The sequence below is a fragment of the Staurois parvus genome, unplaced genomic scaffold, assembly GCF_062004578.1.
Source record: "Staurois parvus isolate SC_StPar_1 unplaced genomic scaffold, SC_StPar_1.0 ptg000007l, whole genome shotgun sequence".
NCBI classification, from domain to species: Eukaryota; Metazoa; Chordata; class Amphibia; order Anura; family Ranidae; genus Staurois; species Staurois parvus.
Window position 1 is genome coordinate 8315385 of NW_028317803.1, and position 26541 is coordinate 8341925.

General features: G+C 41.3%; 1 protein-coding gene across 2 annotated transcripts in view; it reads right to left on the bottom strand.

The window, feature by feature from the left end:
* Positions 1 to 26541, bottom strand: part of TDRD3 (tudor domain containing 3) — a 378807-nt gene that overhangs the window by 89040 nt on the left and 263226 nt on the right. For both annotated transcript variants that reach the window (XM_089668374.1, XM_089668381.1), the window contains 2 exons: positions 16517 to 16673; positions 11118 to 11243 (listed from right to left, as the gene is read on the bottom strand). In XM_089668374.1, coding sequence (XP_089524500.1) covers positions 11118 to 11243; positions 16517 to 16673 — 283 coding nt within the window. The remainder of the gene's footprint in view (positions 1 to 11117; positions 11244 to 16516; positions 16674 to 26541) is intronic.

Consider the following 26541-nt stretch of genomic DNA (forward strand, 5'->3'; position numbering starts at 1 on the left):
GAGGGGGGTAGAGAGAGAGGGGGGTAGAGGGAGAGGGGGGGAGAGAGGGGGGAGAGGGAGGGAGAGAGAGAGAGAGAGGGAGGGAGGGAGGGAGGGAGGGAGAGAGGGAGGGAGGGAGGAGGGAGGGAGGGAGGGAGGGAGGGAGGGAGGGAGGGAGAGAGGGAGGGAGGGAGGGAGGGAGGGAGAGAGGGAGGGAGGGAGGGAGGGAGGGAGGGAGGGAGGGAGGGAGGGAGGGAGGGAGGGAGGGAGGGAGAGAGAGAGGGAGGAAGGGGGAGAGGGAGGAAGGGGGAGAGGGAGGAAGGGGGAGAGGGAGGAAGGGAGGGAGGGAGGAGGAGGGAGGGAGGGAGGGAGGGAGGGAGGGAGAGGGAGGGAGGGAGGGAGAGGGGGAGGGAGGGAGGGGGGAGGGAGGGAGGGGGAGGGGGAGGGGAGGGAGGGAGAGGGGGAGGGAGGGAGAGGGGGAGGGGGGGAGGGAGGGAGGGAGGGAGGGAGAGGGGGAGGGAGGGAGAGGGGGAGGGAGAGAGGGAGGGGGGGGAGAGGGAGGGAGGGGGGGAGGGGGAGGGGAGAGGGAGGGGGGGAGAGGGAGGGGAGAGGGAGGGAGGGGGGGAGAGGGAGGGAGGGAGGGGGAGAGGGAGGGAGAGAGGGGAGGGAGGGGGAGGGAGAGGGAGGGAGGGAGGGAGGGGAGGGGAGGGAGGGAGAGGGGAGGGAGGGAGAAAGGGAGGGAGAGAGGGAGGGAGAGAGGGAGGGAGGGGGAGAGAGAGAGAGAGACATAATTTTGCCCTGTACAAATCATTAGGAATCCCGCACTAGGAATATGCAGTTCAGTTTTAGGCATCAGTTTACAAAACAATATTGGGTAACTGAAGAGGGTACAGACAAGGGATACAAAACGTATAACGTTTAAGGGGGTATGGTCACCATGTATAAACCCACAAATGGTCTATATAGCAAACTTGGGTCAAAGGTATTCACTTTAAGGAAGAACAGATGTTTAACCTCTGTATACAGAACAGCTGTGAAAATGTGGAATAGACTAATTTCTAACTTCTAGCCAGCTATGTTGTTTAAAAAAAATGATGCATTTCTGAATGCAAATAACTAGCTGTTAAGGTTGTATTAAACACAAAACCAAAAATATATTATATTGTAGCTAAGTAATTATTAGATGTGGTGGCTGAAACGGTTTGATTTTCTTTGGCTTTTTTCCCTGCTGTTTACACCTGGTGATCTGGGCAGTAATACACCTCCAGTATTAATGGGACACCACTTTGGAGAAATGAGACAGGACACAGCAGACAGCAGCATTGTCAGTCTGGGGGGATGGGAGTGTTAAATGTATTAGCAGATTTGAATACACTAACAAATTGAAGCCAAACTCTAGCTCACACTTTATAATCAGTTACAGCATTTTTTTTTTTTTTGGCATAAAGGTTTTACTTGAATAAATAATAGCTTATCATTTTTATCACCCCTGTCAGTGGTAAATGGATTATCTTATCCATGTATACATATACATTCTGCTGGAGGGCTTGAACATCTGAAAAACAGCAGAATTGCTGGCTGAATCACCAGATTAAAATAACAGAAAAAAAGCAAACTAATACAGCCAACACATCTAAGAATTGGTAAGGTGCAATATAATACATTTTAGCTTTGAGTTTAATACTGCTTTAATATTTACAAGTAAGAACACCAGAGAGTGTTGATTCAGGGAATTTCCAAATGCTTTAGGGGTACAGGAAGGATTTTTCTCCCCATGAAAAAAACTGGACCATGCTTTAAGGTTTTCTTTTTTTTTGCCTTCCTCTGGATCAATTGTTGGTGTACGGTTTTGTATATTGTGAAATGTCAGGATACTGGCAAGTTAGATGGTCTCCATCTAATAGAAAAATGATTTTGAGAAATTCAGTCTTTTAGTTTATGTGTCCTTTACCCACAGAGATTTATTTTTAGGTCAGGCAAGCGTGGGGGCCATTATATGGTATCAATTCCATCATCCTCCAGTAACAGCCTACATACTCTCGCCACATGAGGACAGGCATTCTCGTGCACCAGGAGGAACCCAAGACCCACTGCACCAGTGTAGGGTCTGACAATGGGTCCAAAGATTTCATCCCGATACCTAATGGCAGTCAGGGTGCCATTGTCTAGCCTGTAGAGGTCTGTGCATCCCTCCATGGATATACCTCCCAGGACCAATCCTGACCCAACACCAAAATGGTCATGCTGAACGATGTTACAGGCAGCATAATGTTCTCCACGGCTTCTCCAGACCCTTTCACGTCTGTCACTTGTGCTCAGGGTGAACTTGTTCTCATCTGTGACAAGCACAGGGCACCAGTGGTGGACCTGCTAATTCTGGGCTTCAATGGCAAATGCCAATCAAGCTCTATGGTGCACAGGACCCAACAGAGGACGTTGTTTCCTAGGGACACCCTCATGAGGTCTGTGTTTTGATTGTCTGGTCAGAGACATTCACACCAGTGGCCTGCTGGAGGTCATTTTGTAGGGCTCTGTTAGTGCTCATCCTGTTCCTCCTTACACAAAGCAGCAGATACTGCTCCTGCTGATGGGTTAAGGACCTTCTATGGCCGTGTCCAGCTCTCCTAGAGTAACTGCCTGTCTCCTGGAATCTCCTCCATGATCTTGATACTGTGCTGGGAGACACAGGGTCCAGGTATTGCCTCATGCTACTAGTAGTGACACTGACCCTAGCCAAATGCAAAAATAGTGAAAAACAGAAAAGATGAGTAGGGAAAAAAATGTCAATGGTCTCCACCTGTAAAATAGTTCCTGGTTTGGGGGTCGTCTCATTGCTGCCCATCTAGTGCACCAAAGCAGCTGAAACTGATTAACAACCCCCTCTGCTACTTAACCACTTGCCCTCCAGAGAATTTACACCCCCCCTTCCTGACCAGGCCTTTTTTTGCGATACGGCACTGCGTTACTTTAACTGACAATTGCGCGGTCATGCAAAGCTGCACCCAAATGAAATGCATGTCCTTTTTTTCCCACAAATGGAGCTTTCTTTCAGTGTTATTTGATCGCCTCTGCATTTTTTTATTTTTTGCGCTGTAAACAAAAAGACTACTTTTGAAGACAAAAAAAAAAAACAATATTTTTGACTTTTTGCTATAAAACATGTCCAGTAAAAATAAAAATCAGATTTCATCATAAATTTAGGCAAAAATGTATTCTGCTACATGCCTTTGCTAAAAAAAAAATCCCAATACATGTAAATCAATTGGTTTACGTGAAAGTTATAGCATCTACAAATGGCGGTATATATACTGGAATTTATTTATTTTTTATACTGGTAATGGCAGCGATCAGCGACTTATAGCGAGACTGCGGCGGGCATTCTGACACTGGGGGGGAACTGACTGTCACTGACATCCCCAGTGACACTAATATAGTGATCAGTGCTAATAAAAAGCACTTACACTGTACTAATGACTCTGGGCAGGAAGGAGTTAACATCTGGGGCAATCAACGGGTTATGCAGAGCAATACAAAGCAGTGTGCTGGAGCTGACAGGGGAGAGATCTGTATTGTTTACATACAGACCTCTCCCCGTCAGTATTCCTCGGCGATCGCCAGGTGCCGGCGGCGAATCTCCGGCCGTGACCTGGTGATCGACAGTTGTAGCTGCCAATGGTGCATGCCCCCCTACCTGGAAATACAAAATCATGTATATATACACACGTGATTTTGTGCAGCCCTGCTGCCCTTCAGCAGTGGTTCGGCTATATGGCATTCGGGAAGTGCTTAACAGACCAGATAAATATCCCAGGTGTTTAACTGACTTGATGCTATACTAACTAAATGCACCCCAAACAGGGAAATTACCATATTCTTCCCCAGGAAAGTTTGCATACTGTTTTGGGTGTATGAAATTCAGATGTCACCAACCAGTGAGACAGTGATTACGTCTGAAAGCCTGCAAGCTGATGAAACTATTATCATTAACTACTTCCTGTCCTGCCTATAGTAAAATGATGGCTGGGCACACCTCTCCTCCCTCCGGTAGAGCGTCATATGACGTCCTTCCCGGATTGTGCTTTGCGCTTGCCCGCAGGGCTGCGCTGTGGAGCGATCTGTCACCTACTGTGTACCTCGGACATCGCCGATGACAGATCTGTGTACTGGCCCTGTTGCCAGTTCCATGTGACCTGCTGTGACCAATCGCAGCAGGTCACATGACAGTTGTATACAATGGATGGCTTCCTTTCATGCCATCCATTGTATACAAGTGTGTCCAGCTGTGAATGGTCACAGTGATCACATGCACAGGCTGGGCCAATCAAAGCCCATCTGTGTCATGTGATTAGCCATGGCCAATCACAGCTAATCACAACAAAAAAACCTAAATGAATCGATTTCATTGTTAAATGCTTGCTTATAGCAAAGAAATTCTTTGCTATAAGCAATCAAATTGTGTAAAAAAAACAATACTTTTCACTTCCCCAAAGTAGTACAATGTCACTATGGTAACATTATACTACTTTGGTCATAGTGTAATATTGAAAAAAAAAAATCTTAAAAAAAGAAAAACAAATTTAATAAAAAACTTTTTTTTCGTATTGTCACCAGTCAGTCTCCCTGATCACCGCCACACCAGTTATATGACGACGCTGTACTGCACTGGTGACAGTATGTTAAAAAAAAAAAAAATTTTGTGCAAATAGTTGTTTCAATTTCTTCATTTTCAGAAAAATGATGACAAAAAAATTACAACTTCAAAAAACTATATATATAACTATATATTTATAACAGAAACAAAGAAACTTTTTTTTTAAAAAATTTACGTTCTTTTTTTGTTAATTTAGCAAAAAATAAAAACCCCAGCGGTGATTAAATACCACCAAAAGAAAGCTCTAGTTGTGTGAACAATGATAAAATTTTAGTTTGGGTACAGTGTTGCATGACCACGCGATTGTTATCCAACGTGTGAGAACGCTGAAACCTGAAAATTGGCCTGGGCAGGAAGGGGGTAAAAGTTCCCGGTATTGAAGTGGTTAAAGAACCACCGTTATCAGCTGGATAATGTATTTCCAATGCATTTTGTAATTAATTTACACTGCTGTCTGTGTATGGCAGATACAGAGTTAATCAAAAAGCAATTTACTATACATAGAACATATTATACACCAAGGAAATAGTTTTTGTTAGGGAGACGCCCTGATGCATGCTGCCCTAGGTGTGGAGATTTGTCTGGAAGTTTTTTCATATGATCTGGAGGTGTTGCAAATAATATGGATATTGGAAAAAGGTGTTGGAGATAATAATATGCAAATATATTGTATATAGGCGAGCGCAATCCCTATATATATATATATATATATATAAATATAAAGGTGCAGCGCTAAAATCACAATAAAAAAACTACATGAATCAAGTGGAACAATAAAGTGCACCACATAAGTGCACTAAAAGTTCAAGTATAAAATAAACAGCACCCTGTGTGTGTTTCCCGGTGTCCCAATCAAACACAGGGCCTTGGCAGGTAACACATAAGCATCCGCCCATCTTGATGCATCTATGGATGCTTATCTAGTTTTTTACGGACATATTACCTTACCTATTTTTAATGTTTCACTAATCATCACGTGTAACCATGAACATTATTAGCATATTACTATCTGCTGATTATTTTTATTTGCACTTTTAGTGCACTAATTATCACTTGGTACCACATAGATAATATACGTGTTTGGTATAACATTAGAGATGGTACCCGAGCTGTGTATATTGGGGATTTTGGGAAACCATGGAATCTCTTATTCTATATACCTAGCAGTGCAGAGATGTTTCTACATAGTCAGGAAATTGGCTGCTCAGAAATGGATTTTCCCTAGTGCCTCCCATTTATGATGATTGGTTAAAAGTGGTCAATAGTACGATAATAAGGGAAAAAAAATATACACAAGGAGAGGGTGTGTTGGGAAGACGCCCGGTGCCTTTGGATGTGACGTTTAGAACTCTCCTGGTCTGTTTGCACGTTGCACATGCATGTTTAGCTGGGTCTGAGTCACTTATATTCATTACACACGCTGTCTATACTGGTGTCAGTTCTTCATTAAAGTTTGATGTTTTTTAAAACGTACTGCACCATGATTTTCACTTTTTTCTTTCGAGTGACTGTCTGATCATCTCTCAGTTTGGATACTAAATCACCTTTGGAGTGGATTTTCAGCTTTGCAGCAAATCATCTGTTGGAGTTCATCCCTCATTTCTTCAGCGTTGCGGTCACCATATTATTCATTGCTCCCAGAGTAACAAGTACTATATGCTGGTTTTTCAATAATCAGCATATTACTCCGGTGAGTTCTATTTAACCATTTTTGGTGGTGCATTCACTTGGTGATTAATGATTTTGGACATTATTATTGGAACCTTTGGACTTTCATTTTTGCTGGATTTTATTTTGATTTAAAATATTGTTTCTTATTGTTTTGTTACATTTTTTGTTACACTTTTGTATGTATTTAAACTTCATCAACGCTGTCAGAGCACCTGCTCCAAAACATTTCATCTCAGTCACTGACTTTAGAGGAGACAGGAGTTTTAAATAAGGGGTTAACATTTTGGCCTAAAAAGCCCATCTTGATAAATTTGTTCTGGACCAATACTAACATAGTCTGTTGCAGATTTTGAATAAGGCATAATCTTTGTCTGCAGAACTGGTTGGTAAAATATGAATTGTATACACCCAAGACAGTATGCAAACAATATTTCCTGGTCAGAAAAAGGTAAGCATTGTCTGTTGTCTGGGGTGCATTCAGTGTCGAATAGTTCTTAGGGGCAATCCCATCCACAGAAACTGAATATTCAAGGAACATACCGTATTTTTCGCTCCATAAAGACGCACCTGACCATAAGACGCGCCTAGGTTTTAGAGGAGAAAAACAAGAAAAAAAATATTCTGAACCAATGGACTGCAGACATAGTACCGGAAGTGACCAGACACTGCGGACACAGTACAGGAAATGACCAGGGACTGCGGACACAGTACAGGAGATGACAAGGGACTGCGGACACAGTACAGGAGAAGGACCAGAGACTGCGGACACAGTACAGGAGAAGGACCAGAGACTGCGGACACAGTACAGGAGAAGGACCAGAGACTGCGGACACAGTACAGGAGAAGGACCAGAGACTGCGGACACAGTACAGGAGAAGGACCAGAGACTGCGGACACAGTACAGGAGAAGGACCAGAGACTGCGGACACAGTACAGGAGAAGGACCAGAGACTGCGGACACAGTACAGGAGATGACCAGAGACTGCGGACACAGTACAGGAGATGACCAGAGACTGCGGACACAGTACAGGAGATGACCAGAGACTGCGGACACAGTACAGGAGATGACCAGAGACTGCGGACACAGTACAGGAGATGACCAGAGACTGCGGACACAGTACAGGAGATGACCAGAGACTGCGGACACAGTACAGGAGATGACCAGAGACTGCGGACACAGTACAGGAGATGACCAGAGACTGCGGACAGTACAGGAGATGACCAGAGACTGCAGACAGTACAGGAGATGACCAGAGACTGCGGACAGTACAGGAGATGACCAGAGACTGCGGACAGTACAGGAGATGACCAGAGACTGCGGACAGTACAGGAGATGACCAGAGACTGCGGACAGTACAGGAGATGAACAGAGACTGCGGAGAGTACAGGAGATGAACAGAGACTGCAGACATACTACAGATGACCAGAGACTGCGGACAGTACAGGAGATGAACAGAGACTGCAGACAGTACAGGAGATGACCAGAGACTGTGGACAGTACAGATGACCAGAGACTGCAGACAGCACAGGGCATGACCTGACACTGCGGACCTTTAGGGAGGGAGGGGGAGCAGGTACCTGAATTTGACAGTTACCCGCTCCCACTTCCGCAGAGTTCTCCTCCCTATACTGTGGGCACCCGACTTTGACAGCCGGGTGCCCACTGCGCATGCGCGAGAAGTGCTGCGCTTTGTGAATGGCCCGACGTCTTTTGGGACCTGTCATGTGCTTCTCGCGCATGCGCAGTGGGCACCTGGCTGTCACAGATGCCGGGGCGGGAAGAAGCCGGCGCGGGAAGACTACAGCGCTGGACCGAGGAACAGCAGAGTTCCTGCCGCAGAGAACAGCTGAGCGGCCGGCCCGGTATTCTGACATAGTGGCGGCGGAAATACCGGACCGGCCGCTTTATATTCGCTCCATAAGACGCACTGACATTTTCCCCCTTTTGGGGGGAAAAAAGTGCGTCTTATGGAGCGAAAAATACGGTAAGCCCTCTTTTATTGTATATGTGACACCCCTGTGAGAAGATCTATGATCTATGTGGGGAAATAACATAAAAACTAAAAGATAAAAATGGCCAACATCATTTTTTCCATTACACAGAAACAACGAAACAACCTAACTTGCCAGTGTCTTGGCTTTTCACAGAGAAGGGTCATGCTAATAAATACTTTAAATTCAAAGTAATTGATTGAAACCTGTATTAAACTGTGATGTATATGAATACCTCCTGCCCTGCGAGGTAACCTTTGTACTTATCCTTTTCCTTCTGTGTTCCTGTGGTTGCAGGTATTTGTATTCCTTAAAACCTCAATAAAAAGATATTGAAACAACAACAAAAAAAGTAATTGATGGAACGCTGTGATTATTAAAAACGAGGAGATTCAGCATTAACAAAGCATGGTGGATAAACAAACGGTCTGTGTTACATTCACATGGTCTTAACAAAGATTATGATCTCTAGTTATTTGTCTAAAGGATTTATTGTGATTTTTTTTTTCATATTTCAGGTGAGAAAAGAATTTTGGGGGAAAAATTGAATTGTGTATGAAACAGAATGGTATTGTTTTGAATATTTACTTCCCATGCTTTCTGTGTATGACAGATGAAGAGTTAGGCCGGGTACACACTGGCCGAATATCAGACTAAATCAGCAGGTACAGTAGAAACCGGCTGACTTTCAGCCCATGTGTACGGCTGCCTGTCCAACAGAAGTTGGTCTCATGATTAGCCTCTGTCAAATAAGCATGCTGGAAAACCAGCAGCTGACCGTCTAACAATAGCTCAGCAAGGGAGAGTTATTTTGTGTTTCTAGTGATGATGTGTTTCTCTAGCAAGGCGAAAATGCTATGATGTATCTTTTTCTCTATTAACAAGAAAAAACACAGGGGTGGGATGAATAGTTAGGCTCCTTTACACCAGTGGCCAGGGGGCAGAAAAATTAAATAAATAAAAGAGTGCCACAATAGTGTGCCATATGCTTGATATATCAAGCCAGGGTCTGGAATGAAGGCAGAAAATTACTAAAGTTCATGAGTCACCCAAAACTGCCAGAAAAATTGTTTGGGATACAAAGAAAGACCCACAGGTAACCTCAGGAGAAATACAGGCTGCTCTGGAAAAAGACGGTATCATTTTTTTTTTTAAGGAGCACAATACTTGAACAAAAATGAGTTGCATGGTCAAGTTGCCAGAAAGAAGCCTTTATTGCGCCAATGCCACAAAAAAGCTTGATTACAATATGCACAGCAACACCTTGACAAGCCTCACTGGGCTTTTTTGTGCATTGTCACAGGAGAGGGCTTCTTTTACCTGTGGGTTTTTCTTCATATCCTGAACAATTCTTCTGGCAGTGGTGGCTGCAATCTTTTTTTGGTCTACCTGACCTTTTCTTGGTATCAAGAGATCTCTGCACCCTCTACTTTTTAATACAGTACTGACTGGCATACTCAAAGCTTTTGATATTTTTATACATCCTTTTCCATCTTTTATAAAGTTCTATTACCTTGTTTCACAGGTCTTTTTACAGTTCTTTTCTGCTCCCCATGGCTCAGCATCTAGTCTGCTCAGTACATCCACATGAGGCTAACAAACAGACTATTTATACACAGACATTAATTGCAATTTAAAAAGCCACAGATGTGGGAAATTAATCTTTAATTGCCATTTTAACCTGTGTGTCACCTTGTGTGTCTGTACCAAGGCCAAACATCCCAGGGAATATGTAAACTTTTGATCACGGGCATTTGGGTGATTTCTACTATCATTACGGATTTAAAAAGAAGCCAAACAAATGTGATAATAAATGGATTCACGTGATCACTATCATTAAATAAAAGACACTTTTGGCATGGTCAGTCACATTTTTTTGTCAATGCCAAAATTTCACAATTTCTGCCATAGTATGCAAACATTTGAGCACAACTGTACATTTAAGAGCACATTTATAGATATCTTCAAATGCAGTATACATCACACAACTATGATTCCTTATTTTTTTGTTATTGTTTAGGAACGTTGTTTTTATTGATTTTGAATAATTAACTATGGATAGTAACGGAAGCCTGTAAAGTTATATAACAGAACAGCGTCAAAATACTCTAAAACCTCATTTCATCATGGCAGTTTGATAGTTCCAGTGATCTTGAGGAACCCTTGTTATCAGTAAACAATGGGAGTGACATATGAAGCCTTGTGGCCAACGTGGCTCCTGATTTGGCATCTAAACTCTTCTGTAGTTTAAATGCATGATAACAGGAGGCATTCACCGTTGGGAACAATATCCCATTTTTAATTTGTAATAAATGTAATGTTGAGTGGTTGCTGTTCTGGAGAATACTATACCCTTATTATTCCTGATGATACAGGAGTTGAATTTTGGATATCCAAATACATTTTTGAACCAAACAATGGAATGATGTACTGTAAAATAATTAAAATGTAGCTAAATATGAGTATTAGCATATCTAGGATGGATTCATGCATATCAACGTTATATGTATGTGGAACAGCAACTAACAAGTATTTTCTATATCTTTCATGATATGAATAAAAGCATGTGATTTTAATTTATATTTTCATGACTAGGGTTTCTTTATCTATAGCCTCATACCAGAACTAACATAGGGTACAATACATCACTGAAGGTCATCAATGCTGGGTATGGTATAGGGCTCCTCGGCTGTCCAGAAGACTTAATAACAGCCAGTGTTTTCTCTTCATTTATATCTCTCTTTTCATGAATTCATATTGTTTTGTGTCTAAATCATTTTTTAATGCTGCTTAATACTATACATTATATTACAACGGTACTCACCCTCAATAGAAAGACTTCCCATTTTGGACTCTAGAAAATCAAAGAGAGTGCTAGGAGCAGAAGGTCTAGAATTTGCCAGTTCATCGTTCTCTTCTACCCGTGTTCTTCCTCGACCTTTTCCTTTACCTATTCATTGAAAGAACACAGATTCAGGTTAACCATGACTTTTTCATGCAGCAAATTCACTGCTACTTCAGTCCCCACTACAGTTCCTACGGCTTTTCCTGAATGACATGGGAGACCTCACAGTCTTTTGCTTTTATATTATATATGTTAAGATTATGATTTAGCTAGAGGATCATAACAATAGTATGGCAGATCCCGTTGATTACTTCCCTATTCACACATGCATATAGGGGTTGATTCACTAAAATTGAGAATGCAAAATCTGGTACAGCTGTTCTATCCAATCAGCTTCTAACTTTGGCTTGTACAATTAAGCAATGACAAAAAAAACCTGGAAGCTGATTGCAAAATCTGGTGCAGCTCTGCACAAAAACTACTCTACAGTTTTAGTAAATCAACAACACAAGAGATGGAAACCTGTAATAAATGGATTATGGAGACTGCAATTTATGACCTCTCTTTCAGATAATGCCAGTTTGTCATATTAATCCAATGGCTTCAATACTTTGAGTCACTGACCTGAAACTAATATGTAGATCTGTTGCCCTGACTTCACTCTGATGTGCTTATTCTGCATATTAGTTGCAGATCAGTAACCCAGTATGTATGGAAGCTAGAGACAGCTCCTCAGTACACATCTCACCAAAACTGGCACTTGAATTTTCCTGTATAATGTGAGCATGGTCATGCTCCCTTGCAAATTCCTATTGGTCCTTTAGAATTATTGTTTATCTTATTGAACAATGGGACGGCAAGAGAAGGCAAGATAAAACCCAATATATGCAAAACAAGTTAAAGTGTTACTAAACCCAGGACCCTGCATTCATTATAGCCCACAGTACACACAATATGAAAAGCCAATTATTTTAGGAAATATAAACTGCTAAACACATTTCCTCATCAGCAGTGTATAGCAGTCCTGTGACTTCTATTGGTGTACAGCTGAGTACTGGTTAAAACTTGTAGGAGTTTTCTTCCTGCTCTGACTGTCCTATGAGGCTGCATAACCCCTAACCCTCTGTCTGGAGAGTGATGATTGGCCCTGTGCTGATCACATGCACCCTCCCAAAGAAAAAAAAAAAACTCTCTAGCCATACACACTAAACTGGGCATATGCAGAGCGACTTCTAGAGCTCTGTACTTTCAGCAGATGGATTGGGGACAGTAGAAGAACGGGAGGATCAGAGAAGACAGGATCAAACAGTCTTTTTACACAAGGTGAAGGATTAACCCCGTAGGTTCCACAGTGAGTATAACAAGCATGTTTTACTGCATATACAGACTTATTTTACTGTTATGGATTTAGTAACACTTTAAGCGGTACTCAAACTTCACCTGTCAATATCTAGCAATTTATTTTTTTGCTTTGGCAAACAGTTTTCACTGAAGATAACGTCTGCCTAGGATTTTGTTTTTTCATTTCATCCTCAGAATTGTCTGGGTTAGTGACATGATTACTTTACACAACCTCTATGTAAACCTGCTCTATATCAGGAAGCTTTCAGAAGGAGTCAGCAGTGATAAGTGATATGTGCTTCCTTTTTGTGGTCTGGTAGCTTTTGGAGCAGCATTTCTGGTGATTTTTGTTGCATGGCTTTTCCCACTTGTTACTATGGGGTTTTTTAATAACATAGAGATTCCCATTAAAGATACACAGTAAAGACCTAATAATAATAAAAATCAACTTAATTGCTTGCAAGAAACACAGCTACCTGCTCAGAGGTTGCATTTTTCATGGAACCATATAGCTGCATTGCACTGGTCTATACAATCCCTTTTTGTCAGTAATAAGATGGTCAGGGAAATGCATTGGACAGGGATATTTTTTTTTTCTTCTAAATCAGACTTCATTTTTTAAAAGAGGTCTTTTAGTTTGAACATGTGTTAGAACCAAACACATAAATACCACACACAAAAAAAATGAAGTATAAGGAGAGATACTTCGCTATATAGTAACTCTAATTATGAGATGTTCAAAATCTAAACACATACAGGTGAAACTCGAAAAATTAGAATATCGTGCAAAAGTTCATTTATTTCAGTAATGCAACTTAAAAGGTGAAACTAATATATGAGATAGACTCATTACATGCAAAGCAAGATAGTTCAAGCTGTGATTTGTCATAATTGTAATGATTATGGCTTACAGCTCATGAAAACCCCAAATCCACAATCTCAGAAAATTAGAATATTACATGCAATCAATAAAACAAGGATTGTACATAGAACAATATCGGACCTCTGAAAGGTATAAGCATGCATATGTACTCAGTACTTGGTTTGGGCCCCTTTTGCAGCAATTACTGTCTCAATGCGGTGTGGCATGGAAGCTATCAGCCTGTGGCACTGCTGAAGTGTTATGGAAGACCAGGATGCTTCAATAGCGGCCTTCAGCTCTTCTGCATTGTTCGGTCTCGTGTCTCTCATCTTTCTCTTGGCAATGCCCCATAGATTCTCTATGGGGTTCAGGTCAGGCGAGTTTGCTGGCCAATCAAGCACAGTAATCCCACGGTCATTGAACCAGGTTTTGGTGCTTTTGGCAGGTGCCAAGTCCTGCTGGAAAATGAAGTCAGAATCCCCATAACGCTCGTCTGTGGAAGGAAGCATGAAGTGCTCCAAAATCTCCTGGTAGACGGCTGCGTTGACTCTGGACTTAATGAAGCACAGTGGACCAACACCAGCAGATGACATGGCTCCCCAAATCAACACAGACTGTGGAAACTTCACACTGCACTTCAAGCATCTTGCAGTGTGTGCCTTTCCATTCTTCCTCCATACTCTGGGTCCTTGGTTTCCAAATGAGATGCAAAAGTTGCTCTCATAAGAAAAGAGGACTTTGGACCACTGAGCAACAGACCTGGTCTGTTTTTCTTTAGCCCAGGTAAGACGCTTCTGACGTTGTTTGTTGTTCAGGAGTGGCTTGACAAGAGGAATACGACATTTGAAGCCCTTGTCCAGGATCCGTCTGTGTGTGGTAGCTCTTGATGCACTGACTCCAGCCTCAGTCCACTCCATGTGAAAGTCCCCAACGGTTTTGAATGGCCTTTTCCTGACAATCCTCTCCAGGCTGTGGTCATCCCTGCTGCTTGTGCACCTTTTTCTTCCACACTTTTCCCTTCCACATAACTTTCTATTAATGTGCTTTAAAACAGCACTTTGGGAACATCCAACTTCTTTTGCAATTATCTTTTGAAGCTTTCCCTCCTTATGGAGGGTGTCAATGATGGTTTTCTGCACAGCTGTCAGGTCAGCAGTCTTTCCCATGATTGTGATTCCTACTGAACCAGACTGAGAGACCATTTAAAAGCTTAGAAACTATTTGCAGGTGTTATGGCTTAATCAGCGGATTAGAGTGGGACACTTTGAGCCTAGAATATTGCACTTTTTCACAATATTCTAATTTTCTGAGATAGTGGATTTGGGGTTTTCATGAGCTGTAAGCCATAATCATCACAATTATGACAAATCACAGCTTGAACTATTTTACTTTGCACGTAATGAGTCTATCTCATATATTAGTTTCACCTTTTAAGTTGCATTACCGAAATAAATGAACTTTTGCACGATATTCTAATTTTTTGAGTTTCACCTGTACACAAAGAAGATTATCTCCTCCAAATAGATGTTGGAGTATCAGATGCACAGAAAAGAAGTGGCTACCCAACTTCCACCTAGACAGATGTTTCACTTGAGATGCAAAGAAGCAAAAGTACGGATTCAAGATAGAAAGGCCACCTACGTCTTTTGGTTGCTGGAGGAATCAGACTTGATCTGGTTCCTGCAGATCAAGTCTCAAAATATACCATTACTTTTCTTGATTATCTTGAGGGGAATCCACAGGGGGTATTTTTCAAAAATATATAAGAGTTGAGGCATCCATATCAGTTTATTTAAGTGTATTCTTCCAATCACCGACAGGGCCATAGTTAGGGATCGTGATGTCCTATACACTCATGAATGTTTTGGTACAGAATGGCCCAAGTCGAAGACAATGATTAGTGACTACTCCATTGTACAGCCCTGGCCAAAAGTTTTGAGAATGACACAAATATTAATTTACCTGTAAGGAAAACGTGCAGTCATCATTGCTTTGCACAAAAAAGATATTCACAGGTAAGGATACTGCTGCTACTAAGATTACACCTAAATCAACCATTAATTGGATCATCAAGAACTTCAAGGAGAGAGGTTTTGTTGTTGTGAAGAAGGCTTCAGGGCACTCAAGAAAGTCCAGCAAGCACCAGCACCATCTCCTAAAGCTGTTCAACTGCGGGATCGGAGCACGACCAGTGCAGAGCTTGCTCAGGAATAGCAGCAGGCATGTGTGAGTGCATCTACACGCACAGTGAGGCAAAGATTTTTGGAGGATGGCCTGGTGTCAAGAAGGGCAGCAAAGAAGCCACTTCTCTCTAGAAAAAACATCAGTGACAGACTGATATTCTGCAAAAGGTACAGGGATTGGATTGCTGAGGACTGGGGTAAAGTCATTTTCTCTAAAGAATCCCCTTTCCCATTGTTTGGGGCATCAGGAAAAAACCTTGACCAAAGAAGAAAAGGTGAGTGCTACCATCAGTCCTGTGTCATGCCAACAGTATAGCATCCTGAGACCATTCATGTGTGGGATTGCTTCTCAGCCAAGGGAGTGGGCTCACTCACAATTTTGCATAAGAACACAGCCATGAATAAAGAATGGTACACAAACATCCTCTGAGAGCAACTTCTCCCAATTATCCAAGAACAGAGTAGTGACGAACAATATCTTTTCCAACATGATTGAGCACCTTGCCATAAGGCAAAAGTGATAACTAAGTGGCTTGGGGAACAAAACACCAAACTTTTGGGTCCATGGCCAGGAAACTCCCCAAACCTTAATCCCATTGAGAACTTGTGGTCAATCCTCTAGAGGCAAGTGAACAAAAGAAACCTCCACAAATTCTGACAAACTCCACGCATTGATTTTGCAAGAATGGGCTGTCATCAGTCAGGATGTGGCCCAGAAGTTGATTGACAGCATGCCAGGGCAAATTGCAGAGGTCTTGCAAAAGAAGGATCAACACTGCAAATATTGCATAAACTTAATGTAATTGTTAATAAAAGCCTTTGACACGTATGAAATGCTTGTAATTATACCTTAGTATACCATAATAACATCTGACAAAAAAGATAAAAAAAACACTGAAGCAGCAGACTTTGTGAAAATGAATATTTGTGTCATTCACAAAAACTTTTGGTCAGAGCTGTATCTATCCATGTTACATACTAGGTAGCAATACCTCGTGCTGGGGGTCCTTGAGCAGGTTTAGGCTTGTTGCCAGCTATTAGGAAGTTTAGAGCTGCCTCCAAATTGTTGCTGTAGTCCATAAGAGCTTGTCTGGCTGCCTCTTTACTGAAGCCCATCTCTGTGATGTGCCTCAGTGCTTTTTCATCAACCTGCAATAGAATAAAGCCAAAGAAGAAATTTAATAACCAGCAACATACAATTTCTTATTTCTGTTGCAAGATTGTCCCTAGCTTATTTTGCAAAGCACTATGAAATGTTTTCACAGAAATGCCTAATGCAATACCAGATCTCTAGCAAACAATACCATTTAAATAATCTGATAGTGCTCTGATAAATCATAAAAAAAAATAAAGAGCAAAAAACAAATAGTAGTTTAAATAAAACATGATTTGCAGTGATATGAAGATGTGAAAATGTGGCTGTTGTAGAGATACAAAGAGAAAAAAATGTCTCAAATCATAACAGGACTTAAAGAAGGAGAGATTTACGGTTGTTTCCCCAAATTTGCACATTAAAGCTAAAACATTATATTGATCTTACAGTTTTCTGCACTGTATTTTTCTGCTTCCTGAAAGGCCGCTTATTTAGTTGCTTAGGACTAAAGCAATTTTCAGATGTAATTAGATTATTGAGTGACAAATCATATGCAACATCTTAAAAGGCTTCTGGGATAAAATGTACTCAGAATGCGGCTTAGGAGCATCCGAATAGAACATCTATTATTGAGATACACACAGAGTGTTGCATGATATTTTATTAGCATGTCAATCGAAACATCATCATCGTTGCCACACACTGCTGACAAGGCAACCACAGCTTTAAACTAAATTTATTTTTGTACCCCAGGCATTGATTGATCAATTAATCTGCAATCCACTCTACACATTACTACATATTGCTTACATTCTGAGTGTCACAACATAACTGAATTACCTATACAGATCAAGAGGTGATTAATAGAACTTTTGCTCATACATTATGTGTCAGCATGAAACCAGCTATACATGCAAAGGAAACTTTGTGTCATGTGTGTATTTCTTGCTTTTTTAAACAGTTTTTTTAAAGCATATACATACATACATACAGTCAGGTCCATAAATATTGGGACATCGACACAATTCTAACATTTTTGGCCCTATACACCACCACAATGGATTTGAAATGAAACGAACAAGATGTGCTTTAACCTCCCTGGCGGTATGATTATGTCAGGAATTTTGTGCTGAAAGCGGTACCATTTTTTTGCATGGAAATATGTAGTTTTTTATTGTAGGCTGTAATTTTTAGGAATAACTCACTGAAATCTATCCGAAAAAGAGTCTATTAAACATTCCGGATATGATAAAACTTGAAACACGAAATCATAAATTATAATTTAATAAATAATCATAAAAAATAATAATATAATAATAATAAATTTAATTCAATAATATAATCAAACCAAAAACACTGAAATTTGAAATACAGAGGCAAATTCGCACATCGCTGAGCAAAGTCGCAAAATCATTTTCAGTGTCTGATGACGAATTTCCCCACAAATCATTATCACTCAATTCTGCAAGTGGTTCTGATTTACTATCGCTGTTCTAAAACCGCTTTTGACGTAAAGGGACGCTTTTTGGACGCCATGGACTTTTCTAAGTTTCCAGGCAGAAAGAACAGTCAAAATGCAGGCAGGGGACAGGACAAAGCAGTGGGGACAAAATGTATGTGAAATGCAGTGAAAAAGCAATGACAGCAAAAATGTCATTTTTTAAAAATTTCAAATTTCCCGCCGGTTCCGCCGCCCGAACGTTCCGACGTCACAGGGACCGGAACACGGAAGCCAGATGCCGGCATCCGCCGGAGGAGATGGACGGGGACGCTGCAGGGGACCCATCGTGGGAGCGAAGGACAAGGTAAGTGCTGCAGGGACCCCCAGAGAACGCTGCATGGTAAGCCCGAGTATAGCTCGGGGTTACCGTTCTTGGTATAGAAATTCTACCCCGAGCTACACTCGGGAATACCACCAAGGAGGTTAACTGCAGACTGTCAGCTTTAATTTGAGGGTATTTACATCCAAATAAGGTGAACGGTGTAGGAATTACAACAGTTTGCATATGTGCCTCCCACTTGTTAAGGGACCAAAAGTAATGGGACAGAATAATAATCATAAATCAAACTTTCACTTTTTAATACTTGGTTGCAAATCCTTTGCAGTCAATTACAGGCTGAAGTCTGGAATGCATAGACATCACCAGACGCTGGGTTTCATCCCTGGTGATGCTCTGCCAGGCCTCTACTGCAACTGTCTTCAGTTCCTGCTTGTTCTTGGGGCATTTTCCCTTCAGTTTTGTCTTCAGCAAGTGAAATGCATGCTCAATCGGATTCAGGTCAGGTGATTGACTTGGCCATTGCATAACATTCCACTTCTTTCCCTTAAAAAACTCTTTGGTTGCTTTTGCAGTATGCTTTGGGTCATTGTCCATCTGCACTGTGAAGCGGTGTCCAATGCGTTCTGAAGCATTTGGCTGAATATGGGCAGATAATATTGCCCAAAACACTTCAGAATTCATCCTGCTGCTTTTGTCAGCAGTCACATCATCAATAAATACAAGAGAACCAGTTCCATTGGCAGCCATACATGCCCACGCCATGACACTACCATGCTTCACGATGAGGTGGTATGCTTAGGATCATGAGCAGTTCCTTTCCTTCTCCATACTCTTCTCTTCCCATCACTCTGTTACAAGTTGATCTTGGTCTCATCTGTTAATAGGATGTTGTTCCAGAACTGTGAAGGCTTTTTTAGATGTCGTTCGGCAAACTCTAATCTGGCCTTCCTGTTTTTGAGGCTCACCAATGGTTTACATCTTGTGGTGAACCCTCTGTATTCACTCTGGTGAAGTCTTCTCTTCATTGTTGACTTTGACACACATACAACTACCTCCTGGAGAGTGTTCTTGATCTGGCCAACTGTTGTGAAGGGTGTTTTCTTCACCAGGGAAAGAATTCTTCGGTCATCCACCACAGTGGTTTTCCGTGGTCTTCCGGGTCTTTCGGTGTTGCTGAGCTCACCGGTGCGTTCCTTCTTTTTAAGAATGTTCCAAACAGTTGTTTTGGCCACGCCTAATGTTTTTGCTATCTCTCTGATGGGTTTGTTTTGTTTTTTCAGTCTAATGATGGCTTGCTTCACTGATAGTGACAGCTCTTTGGATCTCATCTTGAGAGCTGACAGCAACAGATTCCAAATGCAAATAGCACACTTGAAATGAACTCTGGACCTTTTATCTGCTCATTGTAATTGGGATAATGAGGGAATAACACACACCTGGTCATGGAACAGCTGAGAAGCCAATTGTCCCATTACTTTTGGTTCCTTAACAAGTGGGAGGCACATATGCAAACTGTTGTAATTCCTACACCGTTCACCTGATTTGGATGTAAATACCCTTCAAATTAAAGCTGACAGTCTGCAGTTAAAGCACATCTTGTTTGTTTCATTTCAAATCCATTGTGGTGGTGTATAGGGCCAAAAATGTTAGAATTGTGTCGATGTCCCAATATTTATGGACCTGACTGTAGATAACACATGGGAAATTATAAAGGTTTTTATGTTTTTGGCATATCTGTGCTTATAAACCGACAGTTCTGGATGCAGAATGGGTCACAGGCATATACACATTATTTGTGAAGCTCCAAGAGTTGTCATTAGATGAGGCATTACACCCTGTTTTGATGACAAGTGTATATCTTTTGTTCTAAAGAGCAATTATGGACGAAAAGTAAAATCAGTTAGGCAATAATGCTATCCAGCAACCCCTGTAGCTGTACTATAATCTTAAATTTCATTTTGTTCTTATCTGCACTTTTAAGTCTCTATAATTCACTACAGCAAGATGCCAGACAGCATTTCAAAGGGCCACTAAAGTGTACTTCCTCATAGTAGTGCTGGTTAATTATTTTCTCCATGTAATTGGGTTACCAATCACATTTAAATTCAGGGGTAGGGTTATTCTGATTAGTGACTGATAAACCTCTTAATATTGATTTTTATTTAATTTTTAATATTTTAAAAATAACATAAAGCCTGCAATAGGTGTCTGGAAATAACACTCCTTCACCAGTAAGTGATCCCTGATAACCAACAAAAGGATCTCGTGTTGCTGGATGCAGTACAGCAATGGCTGCTTAAAAGCCAGAATCTGACTGAATTTTTGTTGAATCTGGAGGTTAGGATGTCCACATCTGGAATCCTCACCAATGGAATATGACTGAACGCATCTGGATGAAGAGACTATTCTTCCAAGTAGTGGTGACTGATATAATTTCGCCTGCCAGTTGTCTGCTCCTGGGATGAGGACCTCAGAAATCACTAGACAACAAGTTGCTGTTCACATGAGAATCTGGCTTCCTCCCTTCTAGGCAGCCAGGCTTCTCATGCCCCCATGATGGTTGATATATGTCACTGTGGTGGCATTGTCTGACTGCAACCAGATAAGAGTGTTTCTTCAGAAGGGTGGTCAAATGCTGCAGGGACTGAGTGTTGATAGAGAGCTTGGTTTACTCTGTTGACCATGTTCCTTGAACTGTCAAAGAAAGCAATACTCCTTCCCAATCTGATAGACTTGTGTCTATTTTAAGGACTTCCCCAGTTGCGGTGGTGATCCATTAAGATCAGGAAATTCTTTATTATGCTACACATGAATTGTCTGTTTGTTTGCCTTTAAATAATTGTGTCCCCTCCTCATTCTGTAGCTAGACGATGCTCTGTATAGCTAACTGCTAGACATACTTTGATTATTTTGACTGATCTGATGTTCATCTGTAAAGATGTGCATGTTTTGGATTAAAGCTGTCTACAATCTGCAAGATGTCATTTTGTCTGCTACATCTACTAAAACCTTAAGTTACAGCTATCTTGCCACAACTGGATCAGTTATAGAAATCACACTTCCGTGCTTAGAGTGGACAGGCAAAACATTCTTGCTTGGCTGGATAGGTGCATGGATAAGTTAAGGGAAAGACTCTGCATTATCCATGCCAACAAGATGTTTTCTTGGAGAGTTCTTGAATGGAATTCAGCAAAAGGCATTGCCTGGAAGGAGGCGATCATTAGGCTGAGAACTGTCAAGGAAAACAAACATAGGAATGTGCTTATGAAATAATAAAAAAAAACTCCCACTGTGCATAAATCAAACAAAAACTTCCAACCAGGGGCGGACTGACTATTTGGAAACTCGGGCACTGCCCAAGGGCCCGGGGTCAGTAGGGGGCCCCATGAGATGCCCCTGGTACCTTTTTCATAGGCTTTTTTGAGTTTGGGCAAGGACACAGGGGCCCCATGATCCCCTTTTGCCCGGGGGCCCCATGAGTTGTCAGTCCGCCCCTGCTTCCAACACATCATAAATGAAATATATCTCAATAAAAACTCATAAAAAATAAAAATATAATAAAAAAGTAATTAAATAAAATATATGTGTCCAATTATTTGTGTGAATAAAGTCCAAAGGAAATTTGTGATGAACATAAATGCATGTGAAAATCCGTGTTCAACAAATACACCATGCTTGAATCCACCACCAAATAAAATGAATAAACTCACCAGAGCTATATGCTGATCAAATTATAAACCAGCATAAGCGCTTTTGCTCTGGGAGCGATATACTGTAGATTTCAGAATGGTCTCGGAGCAATACTCTGCAGGAAGGCACTCGGCACAAATGGAATCACTCATATGTATGGTCACCTTTTCTCCATAAGATAATAGCAGTACTCGGGAAATTAAGAGCGGAAATTCATGGTGCAGTACGTATAAAACCACATATTTTATTAAAACAAGGTAGCACACTCTCAAAGTGTCCCAGCCGACACCAGCAAAAACAGCGTTTTAAATAAAAAATAAACGGACCCAGCTTGCCGCGACTCATATAGCGCGGACAGCCTCGGGAAACGTCCTGACGTCACATCCACCAAGCCCGTACTGCTCCATGAATTTCCTTTCTTAATTTCCTGAGTACTGCTATTATCTTATGGAGAAAAGGTGACCATACATATGAGTGATTCCATTTGTGCCGAGTGCCTTCCTGCAGAGTATTGCTCCGAGACCATTCTGAAATCTACAGTATATCGCTCCCAGAGCAAAAGCGCTTATGCTGGTTTATAATTTGATCAGCATATAGCTCTGGTGAGTTTATTCATTTTATTTGGTGGTGGATTCAAGCATGGTGTATTTGTTGAACGCGGATTTTCACATGCATTTATGTTCATCACGAATTTCCTTTGGACTTTATTCACACAAATAATTGGACACATATATTTTATTTAATTAATTTTTTATTATATTTGTATTTTTTTATGAGTTTTTATTGAGATATATTTCATTTATGATGTGTTGGAAGTTTTTGTTTTATTAATGCACAGTGGGAGTTTTTTTGATTATTTCATAAGCACATTCCTATCACACCTTTTTTTGGGGAGGTCTGCAGCTTTTTTGAGTTTTATAGGTATTTGGCGCTATTCTTCTAAAAAAATTTTTAAGAACTGTCAAGGATAATATCACTGTGGAATTTCTCTTTGATCCCAGTTCTCAAGCATGAGCTCTGAGAGAAAGACCTTTCTGTTCTGGAAGAAATATTTTCATTTGGGATGGGTCCAGGAACAGACCCAAGTATTCCAAGCGGAGCGAAGGTCGGAAAACAGATTTTGATCACCCAGCTGATGACAACTTTATGACAACTGACTGAAAGTCCCTCACAAGAAGGCTTTCTAGACAGACCATATTCTGAATGTCCTGGGTTCTGAGTAAGGCCAGCAGAGGTGCTAAGACTGTTGTGAACACTCAGAGTAGAGAATAGGCTGAAAGGCGGTGTGACCTAACTGGAAGTGATTTTCTAAGTACCCCTGAGGAAAAGATTTTTGTAATCTTCCTTTGTAGAAGTAAAATCAGTCACCTCTTTGACAAATTGGTCAAATGTCTCACCAGACAGAAGGGCATACATGTGAGTTACCTTCAGCTGTCCAAACTTTAAGCCATAGGATTCTGTGCAGGAAATTTGTCTCATAACATGTTCTAGGGCATCCACACAAAAAAAGCAAAGCAGAAGGCACTTGCTATAATTGCCCTCTAACAACGTTATACTGAAATACAGGGTTATATGTTGATTGTTCATTATCCTAGTCTAGTTATCAGTTTGACATACTAAAATGGCAGCGAGCGTTGGTTCCAGGACTGGACCTGTGAGAGCAAACAGATCCTTTAGGAACATTTTAAAACTTTCTTTCCAACTTCTTTGCAAACCCTTTTTTCACTGGACTGAGATCAGCAAAGGCTTTTGTGGGGGGTAGGAATCTTTTCAGACATGACCCAGTCATAGACTGCACATTATATCTTTTCATGAACAGGGAATGTTTTGCAAAATTTTGTGTGTTGCTTTTCACCCAAAAGTGCATGATGAGATGGAGGAGTGCCAGGCTGCACAATGTCAGCTCTTGCAGAGAGAGGCAATGAGCTTTTCAACATTAGCTAGTATGTTGCATGAAGCTCCCTCTTCAACATAACTGGAGAAGAGAAATTCTACACAGCTTCCTCCAATACTGCCTCAATATTCTCTTCATTCCCTTCTGTGTCTACGTCCTCTAGGACTGGAATATCAAGATATAACTCAGTATTAAGCAAAAAGGTAGGGCATTTCTGAGCCCTGGACAAAGATAACTATATTAGGGCCATAATCTTTCAAAGGAATTTTGACATGAATGCAGAACATTCTGCTTTTGTCAGGTAGGATGTACATTGTCAGTTTTAGAATTAGAACCTGCTCCAGTGCAAGGCATGCATCCTCACTCTGAGGTTAAATGTTGTGATGACCTTCAGAAAAGGGAATGTTCACCTGCAATTTTGAAATGGCTCCCTTTTGCCTGCTCTTCACCATAGCTAAAAGTAAGGGCATTCCCTTGAGAGGTCCTCATGGAGTAGCGTGCGGGAAATAGTGTAAGCGTGTCCAGAAGGAGTAAGCGGTAACCCAGGTCTAGACTGTCCTTAAACAAATGCTCATCAAGAAAGGGCAGGAGTAAGTGCCTAAGTACCTTAAATGGGCTCTAGCCGGTAGTGGCGTTAAAGTGTTCGAACAGTGGTGTGATGTAACTGGTCATCCACCTGCAATCTGAGTGGTTTAAATTTTAGCTCAAAGTTTGAAAAGTGTGCACTGTGTAGTGAATAGATTGCAAATATGCAATGTTTGTTATAATTATATCATACTACAACCATAACCTAGCCCTGAGCAACTTGCATTTAATGTGAAACAAAATTACCCAACAAAATGTTTATCTACAAAATATGCTGCACTAACTGAAAAGAAATCAATCCTATTGAGAGCACAATTAAGTGTACCACATAAATGAAATAATCAACAAATTGTGAATCACATTAGTACAGAAATGAATCCCCTATCATAGCGGTCTGCCAATCTTTTTGGCACCATGGACCGCTTTTGGTGTAGCCAATTTTTCCAGAGGGGTGGGGGGCATTGTTCACAGTCTCACAACCCCTCTTTTTATCAGTGTCTACATTCTTCCTTTACATCACAGTTTCCCCTTTGAAGCAGTCCCACAACTCAAGGGGACTGCACTGTAAAGGGGCCCTGTAATATAAAGGTGACTGCACTGTAATGATTACAGTGCAGTTCCCTTTATATCACAGTGCCCCTAGCAATCAAAGCCCTGCTTGTTAATATGAAAAGTCTCCAGCCCTCTGTCCCAATCTGCAGCTCCTGCATCGGCAGCCGGGCGGGAGACCTGGTACAATAGACACAGGTTGCTAAATGGCATGGACCGCGGTCGCCACTCACCTCCTGCTGTGCCGCGGTGTAATGCTTATCAACCGGCCATGGACCAGTATTGGTCTGCGGTCTGGGGGTTGGGGACTCATGCCCTATACATTGGTATAAAATTGATCCCCTCCAGGCAGTAATAGGCAACATCTCCCACATGCACAATCTCCTTGTTCCACCCACACTCACATTTGTTTTAAAACAAACAATCAGACTCACCCAGTGACTGCAACAAAACACAACTCTCAATGTCTGATGTAGTGCAAACCCACATACTGTACACACATTGTGCAATTCCCCCCAGGCAGTCTCAGAACAAGGAATCTGTGCATGTGGAGGGTGCTGCCTAGGACTGCATGGAGGGGATCACACAGTGGGTTAATTTACTAAAAGCAAACAGTTTCCAGGTTTTTTTTTGGCAAAGCCTAATTGAAGAAGCTGAAGTTAGAATCTGATTGGCTACCATGCACAGCTGCACCAGATTTTGCACTCTCCAGTTTCAGTAGATGTTCACATTTGGTGATTTGTTATTGTGGTTTTGATTTTTTTCACAAATGTAATACACAATTTGTTGATTTACATGTCATTATGGATTATAGCAATTGAAGATATACAGTAGGTGCATGGGTATATAGTACATGATTTGAGGAACTAGACATGATTGATTTTTGTGCACTTAGCAAGACATATTTTATAAATACATATTCCAAGCATAGCCCTGTTTTACAGTAATGGTCACAGATACAGGATGACCCCTGTTTTACCTGTCTACTACTCTGGACTGTATATAAAATCCAGTCTCAGGGTGAGCATAGCCCTAAAAAGGTCTGCAGGGACTGAGTTCCATAGTACAAAGCTGAGTGGATCTAGTACCTGAAGCAAACATTAAAGGCAGAAAAATAATAAATAATGAAGCCGATTTCTTCACAAAGCTTCTCACCTTCAGACTCTAGCACAAAACTGAGGATTAACAGAGTGGGGTAGGGTTAAAAGTTACATAGTTAGTCTGGCTGAAAAAAGACAAACGTCCATCCAGTTCAACCACTAAAAAAAAAAAAAAGTTATAATCCTATACCCACAGTTGATCCAGAGGAAGGCAAAAAAACTAGCAAAGCATGATCCAATTTGCTCCTGCAGGGGAAAAAATTCCTTCTTCATCCCCTGAGAGGCAATCGGATATTCCCTGGATCAACTTTACCTATAAATGTTA